Below are 14,751 nucleotides of genomic sequence, written 5' to 3'. Positions count from 1 at the left end.
CCCTGCTTCTGTTCCCTCTCTCGCTGGCTGTCTCTATCTCTGTTGAATAAATAAATAAAATCTTTAAAAAACAAAACAAACAAACAAAAAAAAACCGATTGATTCCTGGTCAGGGTCGGTGCCAAGGGATGGGTTCCAGAAACGAGCAGAAGTTTGTTTGGGGTCCATGTGGCGAGTGGCAGTCAGGGTACCCGCGCTCCTGCCCTCGGCTCCAGTGCCCACTGTCCCCTCCTCAGGCGCTGCAGAGCGTTGCCGTCAGCCTGTGCATCTTCTGCACGTGGACGGTGTGTGGATCAGAGTGGCTACTCCGTCCCCGCCGCCAGCAGCCTGTCCTCACGTGCAGGCACTTCCCAAGGCCGCCTGGGGCCCAGCTTGGGGCTGAGTCCGTGGCTAGAGCATTCTGTTTGCACCTTCCAACAACCCACAGGGGGCTGCCTCCATTTTACAGATGAGGCAGGCGGTCGAGTACGGTCCTTCAACTGCACAGTCTGACTTCACTCCAAAAGCTAGTCAGAGGATTTGTCTGTTCCCCTTACAGCTTTCCCGCAGAATGGGGCAAAAGCAGCAGCGACTGTTGGAAGCAGAACAGCCTCAGAGACCGCCAGACAGAGCGCAGACGCTTTCGCCTGTGGAGCCCTGCTTGGGGCCGCCTGCAGCCTCGGGACCCCAGCGCAGCATCTATTTTTCAGGCCCAAAAAGCCACTCTGCACAGCTGGGATCTGAGTTTTTCGACCAGCCTGCTGTCCCCCTGGCGCGGGCATTTCTGGGACAGGTATTGTCATGTGGCCAAGGAGCAGGCGGAAAGTCTTCAGGCCGAGGAAGGCTCTGTTCCCCAACACTCAGCGCTCCACAGGCCCTCCCTGGCTCCCCTGTGGCCTGGACTGCTCTCCTAGGTGCTCTGTGGACCCTCCAGTGATAGCCCCTGGCCACTACCCCCTGCCCTGTCCTTAGCTGGCCCTTCTGGGCCTCGCCCCTGCCCGGGGTGCTGCCTGAGCCGACTGTGGCCAGCTCATCTCCCCGGCATAGTGCCTGCACCGACCCGCTCCTTGTGGAGCCGGCTACACCCAGGGCCGTGGTCCAGCCCAGGGGCGCTGCAGGGCAGGTGGTCCTGCTCAGAAAGGCCTTTCAGAGCCAGGTGGGTGGGAGCTAAGTAGGACGGTCCTTTGTGGTCAGTCCAGGTGGAAGGGGCCACACACGCTCTGGGCGTTCTGGGCAGCTGTGTGGGGACATTGGGGCCCTGTGCCCTCCATGCTGCTCTACCCCAGGCTAAGCATTTAACCCTGAACTGGGGAGATGAGGCCCAGGCTGTGGGCTGTCACAGTTGAGTGTACCCTTGCCCCTCCCTGCTCTGAGAAAACAGACTGCCCACAGGTCCTGGTCCGACGACTCGATGATGGCACAGAGCTGCGGGGCCGCGTTGTGGAGACGGAGGCATACCTGGGGCCAGAGGATGAAGCTGCCCACTCTAGGGGTGGCCGGCAGACCCCCCGCAACCGTGGCATGTTCATGAAGCCAGGAACTCTGTATGTATATATCATCTACGGCATGTACTTCTGCATGAACGTCTCCAGCCGAGGTGAGCGGTGCTGGGGTGCTGGTGCTTGGGGCAACAGGAGGCCATGGGCAGAGTCCCCTCAACTGGCAGCTCGGAGATCCCTGGGAGGACCAGGCCGGGGCAGGTGTCTAAGCAAGGAGGTGTCACTGCTAAGCTAGGTTGGGGTTTTAGGAACTCTGGCTACCCTCTCAGGGTGGTTATAGGTGCCAGGGGCTCCCACTGGATAGAGGTCAGGTCACTGACCTGATCATGGAGCTGACAGGTTCCACAAGGACACCCATGGTCACAGATCTCAAAGGTGGTGTCTTCTATGACCCAGGGTGGACCTGGGAGGGGCTGGGGAAATGAGGGTGGTATGAGTTTGGGTTGAGTTGGGCTCAAGCCAGAGCCTCGCCAGGCGGTCAGCTATGGGGTATGAATCATTCTCAGCTGGGAATGATTTTGCCACCTGGGGGGAGGCAGGGTCCAAAGACGTGTGGTCATCTCAGCTGGGGATGTGCTACTGGCATCTGGCACGTGGAGGCCAGGCATGATGCGGACTAGCTCACAAGGCACAGGATGCCGCCCCCCCCACAATCATCTGGCCCCAAACGTCAGTAGTGCCAAGTAGAGAGATGCTGGTCTAGAGCTCCCAGGAGAACCCACTCACCCTGTGAGACCTGCTCTGGGGCAGCCTCTGTCCCACTGTGAGCAGGTGGCTGTTTTCCGGAAGGTCTGTGCTCAGAAGGAAGAGCCCACAGCACTGTCCTGCCAGAGGCACTGATGACCAGGAGCAGGGTCTGCCTGGCCCACTCTGGCTAGCCAGTCCCAGCCTCTTGTGTCCGTTCAGCCTCCCCACTGCCCATCCCAAGAAGAGCAAATGCTTGAGGAGACCAGTAAGAAGCCTGGGGTCTGGTATGCTGTGTCACACGTCTGAGTGATTCCAGTGACCTGGGAGTTGTGATTGCACCGAGTAGACAGCTGGATATGTGCAGTGTCAGAGCCACCGGGGCTGAAGGACCTACAGGGGAGCCAAGATTGGTCCTGTGTCCAGCACAAAGCAGGTGTCGAGTGAAGCTGAGTGACTGGATATCGGAGGACGGCAGGGACCATCCGTGAGGGTCCGCTTATCGTTCTGGAGAGCTTACTTTGGTTGTCTGGCTTTTCTTTAGCAATAGAACCAACCCTGTCTTGTGTAGTGGGACCGGACTCAGACAAGGAGAGACACTGAGTCTAGCGATGCCCAGGGCTATGGTCAACAGGAAAGGGAGAAGCCCAGGATCTGGGGGGATGGGGGGGAATACATTGGGCAAGGCAGACATTGGAGGTGACATGTTACTTTATGGACATGTGACCATCCAGGTCAAGGGAGCAGGAAACCACACAGGTACAGACAGTGAAGGCCAGGGTCATCCAGGCAGAGTGAGGGAGAGGGGAGGCCAAGGACATGGTCGTTGCCTGCCTGCTCTCGGCGTGGAGGTGGCATATAAACCACCAGGAGGGCAGGTGGTGTAGACAGAGGACTAGCGGGTGAGGGTGGGGAGACCTGACAGGAAGAGGTTAGGGGTGTCGTGTTTTCATCAGGGTGAGGGACTCAGATGCACTCCAGGATAGGGGTGTGGAAATGGAGGGGCAGGCTGCTCCTTCACCACATGTGGGACAGTGAGGGACATGCATGGCACCCACAGGAAGCCCTGAGGCTGGTGGGCTGAGAGGAGCCCAGGAATCGCAGAGGCACAGAACTCCCAAGGTTTGGTGTACCCCGAGTATATAACTGGCTGGTTAAGGGGCATCTGGTCACAAAACCCCCAACACTTGCCAGCTGCTGTGTCCACTCGGGGCTCCCAGATGCCAATGGGGAGACCCTTGTGGCCAAGGTCCAAGGGTGGAAACTGGCCTGGCCAGCTGAGCCTCTCAGAGCCCCTGGGGGTTGGCCCAGTCAGGAGAGCAGCCTTGCTGGACGGTCAGAGTTCTTCTGGCCAGGGTCCAGGGCCCCACTATCTCCAGCCATGCAGGGCTCAGGGAGTTCAGGCAGATGCGTCCTCTTGAGTGAGCCCCTTGGACTGGGGCGCCTGGCTGGCTCAGCTGGCAGAGCGTGGGACCCGATCTCAAGGGTTTGGAGTTTGAGTTCCATGTCCGGTATAGAGACACTAGAAACAAAACAAAACTTAAAGTAACTTGGACTGCTGGTAGAAGCGCCGTGGCTGGAAGGGATCCCGGGGGAGGGGGCTCTGTGTTGGCATCCCCTCCCGTGCGATTTCTTCCCTGGATCACGGGGCGGGCTCGCCCAGTATCATGAGCGCGCTGCTAGCTGCTCTGAGCCAACCTTCCAGCTTCCCCCACACACACCAGTGGATGAGGCAGATGGGGACCCCGGGGCCACGTCAGAGGCTCGCCCAGGCCTGAGGCTTCCTGCTTCCTGGTGGGATGACGGTGCTCACAGACGACCGGCTCTCTGGATTTCCTTGGCCAGCCTCACAGGTGCTGCCACTCATCAAACCAGATGAAGCCAGGGAGGCCGGCTACCAGCGCCCACCATGCTTTTTTAAACATAGGTTCTCCCTAGCTAGTGGTCAAGCATTCGGGCTTCTGGGCGCAGCTCACCTGGTGGCAGGTGCAAGGGTGCAGGAGGTGGAGGCGGCAGACATCTGGACGGTGAGTGCAGGGATGCTCAGGAAGGCAGCTGCAGCACCTCCATGGCATTTATATGCCCTGGGCTCGGGAGGGCAACAGCCTGGGGAGGCTTGGCTTTCTAGGCTGTCCGTCTGTCCCACAGGGGATGGCGCGTGTGTCCTGCTGCGAGCGCTGGAGCCCTTGGGGGGCCTGGAGACCATGCGGCAGCTTCGCAGCACCCTCCGCAAGGGCACCGCGGGCCGAGCCCTCAAGGACCGTGAGCTGTGCAGTGGCCCCTCCAAGCTGTGCCAGGCCCTGGCCATTGACAAGAGCTTCGACCAGCGGGACCTGGCCAAGGACAAGGCTGTGTGGTTGGAGCGCAGCCCCCCGGGGTCCAGTGAGCCAGCTGTGGTGGCAGCAGCCCGAGTGGGCATCGGCCATGCAGGAGAGTGGGCCCAGAAACCCCTGCGCTTTTATGTCCGCGACAGCCCCTGGGTCAGCGTGGTAGACAGAGCAGCTGAGCAGAACGCACAGGCCTGAGCAAGGGTCCGCTCCGACAAGGCTTTTTAACTGCTTAAAAACCAAATAAACGCTTTGTGTCTAGAAAACAGTCCTGCTTGTATCTGTGTCACAGCCCCCCTCAGTGGTCTCCCTCCAGGCAGGACACTGGAGGCTGTGTGTGCAGGAGGTTGGACACACTGTCCCTCAGGCCTGTGTGAGGGAGGGTGGGGGACACCAGTGCACACTCACCCCAAAGCTGTGTGTCAGCCCAGTCCCTCATGCGGCAGGTGTCCAAGGGGGAACGGGCCACAGCGGGGCGGGCCAGGAAAGACACAGCACTCTCTGGGAGGGCAGCAGTGGAGGGGGCCGGGCTGGGAGGAGGGTCTGAGAGAAACGCATGTCCGGGATCTGTGTGTGGGAAGCCCGCAGGCTCGAGTCCTGGACGCTCCCTCCAGCTGGGAGCCTCGTCTCAGCTCAGACACTGAGGCTGTTTCAAGGACCAGAGGAGAGTGAGAACGTGGAGGGCAGTGGTGCCAAGGCTGCTGCCGGCCGGTACGCCCCCGCCCCATGGCAGTAGCCTGTCTCTGCTTCCTTGTCCTCGGCCTGGCCTCACGGGAGCAGTGCCTGGAAGACGGCAATGACCGGGTCCTCATGGGTGGTCACCACCAGCACGCTGCGGAACTTGTCGAAGAGCGTGAGCAGCTGGGAGCGCCGTGTGTTCTCGTTGTACATGATCTCCTCCAGGTGGTGGCGGCCGCGGAAGTAGTGCAGGAGCCTGGGGGAGGGGGAGGGGGAGGGCAGTGTGAGCCCCGGCAGCCTCCGCCCTAGGAGCCACAGGCGGGGATCAGTGCTGAGCTGCCAGGGATCTCGGGGCCTCCGCCCCTGGCAGGGGCAGATGAGTGCTCCGGACCTGCTGCCCACCACGTGCCCTCAGGTGGGTCCATGAGGACACAGGGCTCTTCAAACCCTGGAGGCCCCGAGCCCGCGGGTCATACGCACGCTCAGCATCCTGACGGGGGGGGGGGGGGGGGGGGGGGGGNCGGGGCAGGGGGACGGGCCCGCCAGGGGCATCTTTCTTTTATGCTGCTGCGGCAGCGATGCCCATGTGGGTCTGGGCCCAAACAGGGTCACTGCTCTAGGAGCTGTTCATGGCTGGGGCTGGCACAGAGGAGGCCCGGACCCAGCCTGTTCCAAGAGTCGCATGGCACGCAGTTCTTACCTGGGGGCTTGCCCCCGGTCAGCCTCACCCCACCCAGAAAGCCATACACCTGCAGAGCCCCCAAGTCAAAGGTGGGTGTGACAAAGTCTGTCACCAACAAAGAGGGGTCCTGGACACCACCGCCCCCAGCCTGGGCTGAGAGCTTTCCCAGGAGGCAGAGATCCCTACTAAGCCTTGTGAGGGTGAGAACCCACTGCAGCTTCCAGAGTAACAAGGGTCACCCAGGAGGTCTCGCAGGGACTCCCACCTGGCAGGGGCACCAGGCCTGGTGTCTCAGCGACAGACCGTGCTCCCCACAGCGAGCACACACAGGTGCCAGGTAGGGACACGTGAGTGCTTGAGACGCCACTGCAACCAGCAACTGCCGTTTGTCACCAGTGGATGTAAGTTGGGGTTGTGCTGGGTCAGTCCCCATCCACTTTCCGTTTGACCCCAGAACTGGCCCAGCCCCGCAGGTCACCCTGCCCCACCTGGCAAACATGCGGAGGTCCTCGGGGTTCTGGGCGGCAGGCACGCTGAGGATGGCAGCCCGCTCGTGCTCAGACAGGCTGGCCAGCAGGTTCTCGGTCATCCTCTTGTTCAGCGGTGAGTCCCCACTGGGGAGAAGCTCTGCACTCGAGTTGTCCATGCTGGGGCTAGTGAGGGTCATGTCGTCACTGCTGGCTGTGGGTGGGCGTGGGTCAGGGAGCAGCCGGCCCCCCACACACCCGTGGTGCACCCGCTGTGCCATCTGTCTCCACCAGGAATTCTCTGCCACACCTCAAGGGAGGCCCGCCCATCCGACCCCTTGCACCCAAGATGGACATGGACGGGCCCTGAGCAAGGCTGGGTCCTTGCACTGAACTTGAAGATCAAGGTCAGGCCTCAGTCTAGGGAGCCTTCCAGCCCTTTGTCTCCCCCCAGCCTGGGGAAGCCTGGGGGACCCGGGGCTTGGCAATGGGCTGCATCCTTTGGGCACAGGCAGTGGCCACAATGGCTCTTCTGAGAAGCGACTGTGAGAGTCAGTGCCTCGTCAGAGGCCCCGGCACAGCGGACTCAAACGTCCTCCCAGCAATGGTGTGAAATCTGATCGCAGGCGGTCCCGGACTCGGGCAAGCCCCTGCTCAGGAGCCCAGAGGCACAGCCTCAGAGCCAGAGACGTGCAGGCAGGTGAGGGAAAGGGGTCTCCCGCCCTCCTTCAAGGGAGAGCTGCTCAGCAGGGGACAGTGGCTGCCTGTGCGAGGACCCAACCGCCCACATAAGGGGCGGGCGTGTGTGTGCACGGATGGCCACGTGAAGGTGCCTGGGTCACTCCCAGCACTGCCCACGTTGGGATCCTGGCTGCCACTCCCAGGTGCCCTCCCTAACCCTACCCCCACCCGGCAGACAGAGGCCCTGGGCAGGGGGCTCCTACTTGGGGAACCAAAGCTGAGAGCGTTGGGCGTGCTGAGGCTGCGGCCGCTGACCCTGGCGGTGAAGGGGACATCGTCGTCTCGAGGGTGGGGCTCGTCCTCCCTGGGCGAGGCCATCAGGCACACGTAGGTGTGCAGCTGGACGAGGAGCCTGTGCTGCAGCATCCACACCACCATCTGGACAAGCTGCGTCTGCAGGAGAGGCAGCAGGAGGCCCGGGGCAGGGGAGGGAGGCCGGCCCCTCCCACTGCCCTGCTCCCTGCCAGGGAGGGTCCAGGGGCCACGACATGAGACACGACCCCCAGGAGTCATCCCAAAGGTGAGGGGTCCATGAGCTCCACAAGGCTCAAGGCACAAGGCTCCCCACCTCGGAAAAGGGCCTCTCAGCTGCCGGCCGGTCTGCAAGACCAACCCCTTGCTCCGGGGAAGGCCGCAAGGGCACCTGCTCCCACCCCACAAACGGGCTGCCCGTGTGTGGCCTTCTGTGCCCAGAGCTGAGGAGCCGGGCCGATGACACGGAGGCCCCTGCTCTGCCCCATCTCCCTCCACCCACTCGGCCCTGTCGCTCTGACCCCCACCACACAGAGCTGGGCCTGTGGGGACCTCTCCACAGTGACCTGGACACTGTTCGCAAAGAGGCTGCAAGCAGCTGCCCTGAGCGCAGAAAGCCCTGAGCCTGAGCCCAAGGACAGGGAGCCCTGAGGAGATGTGTGGTCTAGCACGTGCATTCCACCCTCTGTCACGGGGCGGGCACCTGACCAGGGCCGGTGGCGAGCCCTGTGCAGGCCCAGCTGGAGCACAGGCGAGCAGGAAGGTCACACCTGCCTGCTCAGCTTTGGGAGTCCCCTCCTGGGAAGGGACGGCTGACCAGGCATGGAAATAGGGATGTACCATGGGCATGTGAGGACCTGGTCAAACCAAATAAAATGGAACAGGACTGTAAGATAATTTAAATTAAAAAATAAAACAAAGAGGCTTCATAAGCACTCGAGAGCACACTCCAGGCCCTGAAGCAGGAGGCGTGACGAGCAGACGCCTCACCCTGGGACTGCGCAGAACCGAACCCAGCTCCATGTGAGCCCCTTGACCAGCACAAGGCAGCCCCCCCCCCGCCCCCACCGCCGGCATGGCCTGGAAAATCCACCCGCCATCCAGACCATTAGGAAGCTTCTGCTGCGGGAAGTGGGGGCACAGATGTAAAGTGTGGCTTTCACTGAGCTGGCACGGCCTGGCACAGTTCCTGGAAACCGAAGGCCCCATGAAAGACGGCCTTTAGAACTCTGTCACACTCAGCATCCGAATGAACTCAAGAACCAGGATCTCCTCCTCATTCACAACTTGAGAAGGGAAAGGGTTTGCTTTTAAGGACTGGTTTGCCTAACAGATCTTGCACTTACTAAAAAAAAATACTTTCCTTCTGAAGACAAAGCCTTGAGAACACTCAGCCCCAGCACTCGTCCCTGTGTGTCCCAACCGCTGGCCCATCCTGACTCTGTGCAGCACAGGGGAGGGAGCCAGAGGCTCATTCTGGGGTCCAGGCCGCACCTGACCCAGAACTCACCAGTTCATTCCATATGCTTCATACCTTCCTGGATGAGCCCTTGCCACCCCCAGCAACCCCACCTGTCCCTTGCCTGGACCCAGGCCCAACGGAGCCTGTCCCAGGCCTGTCCTCTCCAGATCCTCTTGGATGAGGAGATCCTCGGGACCAGTGAACCCAGGACTTGGACCCACATACCTTGTGGCCACCTGGACCATGGAGGGGAAGAGAGCAGGAAGCCAGGGCCCAAGTTCATTGAAAATAAAGCTGAGTCTGCATCCCCCCAGGAAAGGTTACCACTGTCCTGCCACCTGGGCCTCTTAACTCGGTTCCAACCCCAAGAACCACTCACGGCAGCCAGGGTGGGTGGACGTGGGACTTGGCCCAAGTGTCTGTAGGTGGCCTGGCCGGGGAGCCAGCTTTTGGTCACCCTGGCACGACATGTACCACCTACACTACCAAGCCCCCTCCTCCCCAAAACCCAGGCTAAGGGTGCAGCAGCACTGGGGGCCCTGGGATGAGGAACTGACACTGGGTGGGTAGTTCCTGGACTCCGTGGACTCCTGCGACTTACCTCCTGCACAGGGGGGGCGAGAGGGTTCCTGAACTCTGACAAGGAGACAGGCAAGGAGAACTTAGCAAGGACAGAGGGCAGGTCGTGAGCCGGAAACTGACGGGAGAACCGTTCGGCCAGCGGGGAGTACCTGGAGAGAGGGGAGGCGAGCACGCCCATGAACTCAGCAGGCCTCTCCTGTTTCATGACACGTGTGTCCCGGCCACGAGCCCAGGGTGGACAGCAGGGAGGCGCGGCACAGCAGGTGGCCCAGGATGGGTGCCATGAGGACAGAACCCAGATGCCTTCCCTCGAGGGGCAGCAGGAGCCATGGGCACAAGCCAAAGCCCCTCTGAGCCCTCAAGTCAAGATGAAGCCTCCCAACCCCCACCAAGCACCCCACCCACAGCCCACTGGCCTGCAGGCAGGGGCCTGCATGGGGGCTTTGAACGCCAGAAGCACAGGCCCGGGGCAGGGCCACGTGGCACCGGACCAGGCCAGAATTAGAAGCCGGACGCAGCAGAGGCCAGCAACCAAGCCCAAGCGGAGGCCCGGCTGAGCAGGGGAGCACCATCCTGGGCTCTGGCAGCCGGAGGTACTCACAGACACACGCTGGCGTTAGGAGAAAGCATGTAGACGTTGTTCTCACACAGTGGGTAGATGATGATGGCCTTGCCCCAGTATACCAGGTGGGCCGCGAGCTGGAAAACCTGCAGGCGGTGGGAGCTGGGAGGGTACTGCCTGACTCTCCAGCCCTTACCTGGGCGTTCGTCACAGCACACACACAATAACCCATTTTATCCCCGGTTCCTGCTGTGGTCTGGGACGGTAACTTTCCATAGGACCCTGTCCAGGCCGGCACTGAGGAAAGGTCTTATGAGCATGGGGACATCTGAGGTGCCCAGCACGGGGATGGGTTTCCACGTGGCAATGGACGTAGGGTCCCGGAACCTGTCCTGCCCCTCCTGCACTCGTCCCTGTGTGTCCCAGCATCCCTAGACCACATCCCACTGCCCGGCTGCCCTGGACTCTCAGACAGGATGGGCCACAGACAGACTAGGATGCCAGAAATTCCTTCCAACCTCAAGACGGGAGCCCAGGTCTGAGAATACAGCACTGCAGCACCTCAGGGCAAGGCGGCAGACATTCCTGGCTCTGCATCGCCCAGGCGCACTGTGCCATCACTGAGTGCCCCCGAGGGGGGTCACCCCACCCCACACACGAGGCCCGGACACTGCGGAGCGCACTCCCACCTCGCCTTGGAACAGGACCACTAGTGCCAACACGGCAGAACTTCAGCCCTTCACTGCCGCTCTTCTCTCTCATCCCAAGTCCCGCTGACACCCGCTCCAAAGCATCGATATGCCCACTTTCCTCCCTCTGCCGTCGCCCTCACCTGTGGTGTCTACCTCCCACCTCTCCCTGCAGCCAGAGTGCCATTCTGGAGACCAGAGGTCTGAACTCATAGCTCAGGCTGAAGTCCAGCTCCCGGCAGGGACACGTTCTCCAGAGACTCCGGGGGAACAGCCACCCTACCTCCTCTAGCAGCGACCTTCCTTGGCGCGTGGCCACATCCCTCCGATCCCTGCCTCCATGGTCACACCCCCTGCCCATCTCTCACAAGGGCCCTGTGGTGACACCTGGCCCACCCGGACCATCCAGGGTCACTGCCCACCTCAGAACCCTTCATCACACCTGCAAAGTCCCACATGAGGCTGTGCTCACAGGACCCGGGGAGTAGGATGTGAAGGTGTGTGGGGAGCCAATCACAAGGAATGGAGAGTGTGATCCTAATTTTGTGACTCAAAGATAATGTGTTAATAACTGACACATACAAAAAGTCTAGAGGAATCTACAGTGGTTATCGCTGTGATACAGGATTGCAGGGATTCTCTGTGCCCGTAATTTGTGTGATATTTGAATTTTTATAAGAACATATTAACTTTATCACGACAAAAAAGTCAAAAGCGGGGAGGTGGGCGGGAGGGTGGGTAAAAGAGGTGAAGGGGATTCAGAGTGCACCTATCTTGGGGAGCAGTGAGTAACATACGGAGCTGCACTCACTGTACTATCCACCTGGAACTAAGACAACACTGTATGCTAATGATGCTAGAATTAAAATTAAACAGAAAAGCCCAAGATACTGACTTTGCCTATGATGAAACATGAATTATTTAAGATTTTATTTTTTCTTAAGCAATCTCTACACCCAACGTGGGGCTCAAACTCACGGCCCCAAGATCAAGAGTCACACGCTCTGCCGACCGAGCCAGCCAGGAGCCCTGAGAACAATTTCTCCCTAGTGGGCCCATCCGTGCTTGGGGCTCCAACGGGCTCAGCCGGCTCTGCTGTCCTCGGAGCCCCCTTGGGGCCAACTGCCACAGGTGGCAGCAAGTGCAGAGGCCGGGGAGGCTGACTACCGCCCCAGCAGGAAACCCTGATTTGAAGAGGGCTCAGTGGGGAGGATTACAGAAGGAAAAAACAGTCTCCCCATGGCAAGGCTAGGTCAGGGAAGTGAAGGGGACATCACCAAAGCTTCGTCTTTGTCCAGAGACCGAGAAACTTGAAAGCTTTGAAGGCTTAGTCGGTCAGAACACAAACTCTGCGGTGTGTACGGAAGAACCAGCACATTTAAGGTTCTGTCTTGTGGATGCTACAAAGGTGAGCAGGACGTGGTCCTCACTGGGTCCCATCCAGTCCAGGAGCCCGTAGGACAATGCACGACAGCAGAATCCAATAAATAATCTCACAGGGGATGGATAAAGGTCACAGGGTACAGACGAGGGAAGGACTCACTCTGGACGACAGAATCAGAAAATGCTGCTTTGGGAAACACAGGCCTGAGAGTTAAGCTCCCCCAACATGCTAAAGACCAAAGGCCAAAGGCGTGCCTCCTGGGGGGTGGGGGTGGGCAGGGGGGCAGGCAGGCCTGCCTCACACCTGGGCTCCTCTTCCTCAGCCTCAGAGAGCCACCGCTACCGGGCCAGGTCCTGCTGCCCCCTGGTGGCCACACAGTGCTCACTGTGACCAGACCCGGGTCCAGCCCTCAGCCGTCACTTGGAAGGCACAACTGCCTTGGGACCTTCAACTTCTTCCTGTGCTTCTCCTCACTCCTTGGCCCCAACCCAGGCTCCAACCAGATCACAGCCAGGACTGAGGGGTCCTCCATTCAATCTGAAACTGTAGGGGTGCCTGGATGGCTCAGTCGGTTGGGCATCCGGCTCTTGTTTTCAGTTCAGGTCGTGATCTCGGGATCATGAGATCGATCCCTGAATTGGGCTCCCTGCTCAGCTGTGGGTCTGCTAGGGATTCTCTGCCTCTCTCTCTGCCTCTGCCTCTCCCCCAGCTCGCACGTGCTCAGGCACACACTCTCTCTCTAATAAATAGATAAATCTTAAAAAAACAAAAACAAAAAATTGCAGCCCACAAGCATATGGCTCAGCAAGACGGTGGGACCTCACACAGAACACAGGCCTGAATGCACATACAAGGGGGGTGGTCAAGGCCACCAGGATAGGTCCTGGTTCTGCACACAGGTGGGCCCTCACCTCCCACACTGGCAAAGTAGAAATGTGGAACTGGTTTCCCACACAGTAACCCCCTGCGGGCCCCTGGTTCAACCCTGCAAGCCCCCAGCCCTGGCACCCCATCCTCCACAGCCCCGTCACCCAGCACCTGGAGGGCCTCATGCCTCACGACTCCCGGACACAGAAGACAACATCAGTCCCAGGGCCAATTCACAAAGCCAGCCCTGAAGCCAGACCTGACTCAGATTCCAGCACTTGGAGCGAACCCAGCAACTACCCAACCCACCACCACAGGCCATGCAGTGGCTCTCAGCTAGACTGCCAGGTCCTGGGGACACGGCACACAGGAATCCTGCTTTCCTGACGCTCGACCTCCCACCTCCTCCCAGGGACCAGCTTCTCTGATGTGCCCACCCCTCCCCCACCGGTTGTCCCCCGTTTAGGGTGTGTCTGCAGCCCCCAGGGTACCTGCAGCAAGGCCAGGTCTGCATCCTGGGCCAGCTGCTGCAGGTTCCTCACGGCGGATGTGGTCTTGATCACGCGCACCAGGGCCGGGGAGCAGTCCAGTGGGAGCTCACCCAGCAGGGACTTCTCATCACTGAGCAGCAGCAGAGCGTGGTACGGGCTGCAGAGCGGAGTCACAGGGTCAGTGGGACGTGCGGGCTACAGGCCCCCTAACCAGGCACGTACCTGGAGCACACAGATACTGAACCCGAGAGAAGAGGCCACTGGAAGGCTTAGACGGGAGGGCAGCAGTGTGTCCTGGGGCCTTTAAAAAGCCACAGGATTACAATAGCCCTCAGAAAAAACCAAGTGGAACAAATCTGAAGAAGGCCCGACGACCCAACGCCATCTCCCACCTCTGGGACTGCCCAGCAAACATTTGTTGACTGAAAAAATACATTAATCTTTCCCAAGGAAAGAGTCCCAAATATGGAAAAGCAAAATCCCCGCCACAGGCTATGAACAGAACTACATAAAAATATACTTAGCGAGGAAGTCCAGGAGGAAGGACAGGGACTTAGCGCACAGACAGGGCAAGGGAGAGAGGGTTATGTGTGCCCTGCTTTCTCTCATCTCCCAATTTTCCATAATGTGCCCAGATTTCTTTTTTCAGTTAAAAAATATCTAAGGAAACAGGGGACTTTAATGGGGGGGGGGTTGCGAAAACTGAGCTTAGCTCTTTCCTTGCAGGAAACCCGTTAAATTAAGAAACTGAGTTCCCACAAGTTCTGATTCAAATGCAGGAGGTCCGGTGAGCAACACTGGGAAGACGACATTCCGCCCACAGCGTGGCTTCTCGCCAGGGTGCTCAGACCCTGCCCAGGCCTGAGGAGAGGGCCCTCGAGCACAGAGCCTCATCACCCAGGCAGTGCCGAGAGGGCCTAGAGGAAACTCGCGGTTGGGCATTCTGGACAAGAACCAGACCCCAAAATATGCATTTTTACTTCTATGAACAGTAGAGCCTTACCTGCCAGAGCCTGTGGCAGGAAGAAAGAGAACTCTCGAAGGGAGTAACTGGTAACACGTCAGGCAGAAGCCAGAGAGAAGGGCCGCAGGCAGCATGCATGGGCTGGCACTCACCGGATGGCTTTCAGGCTCCGCTCGATGGCCTCGGGGGGGATGAGGCTGGCCGCGGCGTAGTGGATCTTATGGGGCAGGCAGAAGCTCACCTCCAGCCAGCTGTTGATGTGGAGACGCACCACGCCAGACGTACACAGGCTGCAGAGAGTGGGCCCCAGCCTGTCAGCAGCCATCGCTAACCCAAGTCACTTCTAACCACACACACGGGTGACACAAAACCCCGGCATACTGCCCCTGATGCTCGGAGCAAACTGCACGTGAAACCCTGGGGCAAGACAGCATCTTCCAG

General features: G+C 59.8%; 2 protein-coding genes across 8 annotated transcripts in view; one reads left to right on the top strand and one right to left on the bottom strand.

The window, feature by feature from the left end:
- The first annotated feature begins 94 nt into the window (after positions 1-94).
- MPG (N-methylpurine DNA glycosylase) lies at positions 95-4,750 on the top strand. The gene is made up of 3 exons (XM_034670746.1): positions 95-772; positions 1,372-1,576; positions 4,311-4,750. Exons 1-3 carry the CDS (start codon positions 449-451, stop codon positions 4,685-4,687), a joined length of 906 nt encoding a protein of 301 aa, XP_034526637.1. The 5' UTR covers positions 95-448; the 3' UTR covers positions 4,688-4,750.
- The window catches only part of NPRL3 (NPR3 like, GATOR1 complex subunit), a 39,082-nt gene continuing 27,186 nt past the window's right edge, over positions 2,856-14,751 (bottom strand). For 5 of the 7 annotated variants that reach the window (XM_034670740.1, XM_011226120.3, XM_034670742.1 and 2 more), the window contains 8 exons: positions 14,463-14,600; positions 13,347-13,503; positions 9,955-10,061; positions 9,373-9,502; positions 7,261-7,450; positions 6,338-6,530; positions 4,139-5,423; positions 2,856-3,684 (listed from right to left, as the gene is read on the bottom strand). In XM_034670740.1, the coding sequence (XP_034526631.1) occupies positions 5,258-5,423; positions 6,338-6,530; positions 7,261-7,450; positions 9,373-9,502; positions 9,955-10,061; positions 13,347-13,503; positions 14,463-14,600 (1,081 nt within the window). In that variant the 3' untranslated portion in view covers positions 2,856-3,684; positions 4,139-5,257. Of the gene's footprint in view, positions 5,424-6,337; positions 6,531-7,260; positions 7,451-9,372; positions 9,503-9,954; positions 10,062-13,346; positions 13,504-14,462; positions 14,601-14,751 lie in introns of those variants that run through there. The other 2 variants (XM_034670741.1, XM_034670745.1) reach the window with 2 other exon arrangements.

Source organism: Ailuropoda melanoleuca, chromosome 10 (genome assembly GCF_002007445.2).
Source record: "Ailuropoda melanoleuca isolate Jingjing chromosome 10, ASM200744v2, whole genome shotgun sequence".
NCBI classification, from domain to species: Eukaryota; Metazoa; Chordata; class Mammalia; order Carnivora; family Ursidae; genus Ailuropoda; species Ailuropoda melanoleuca.
Note: the sequence above shows the minus strand (reverse complement) of the source record. Positions and strands in the feature narration are given on the sequence as shown.

Bases quoted from the DNA above. Each gene is read 5' to 3' on its own strand.
- MPG (XM_034670746.1), top strand. From the start codon at position 449: ATGAGGCAGGCGGTCGAGTACGGTCCTTCAACTGCACAGTCTGACTTC. The intron at 773-1,371 runs GTATTGTCATGT...GACTGCCCACAG, and splicing joins CGCGGGCATTTCTGGGACAG to GTCCTGGTCCGACGACTCGA. The intron at 1,577-4,310 runs GTGAGCGGTGCT...TCTGTCCCACAG, and splicing joins CATGAACGTCTCCAGCCGAG to GGGATGGCGCGTGTGTCCTG.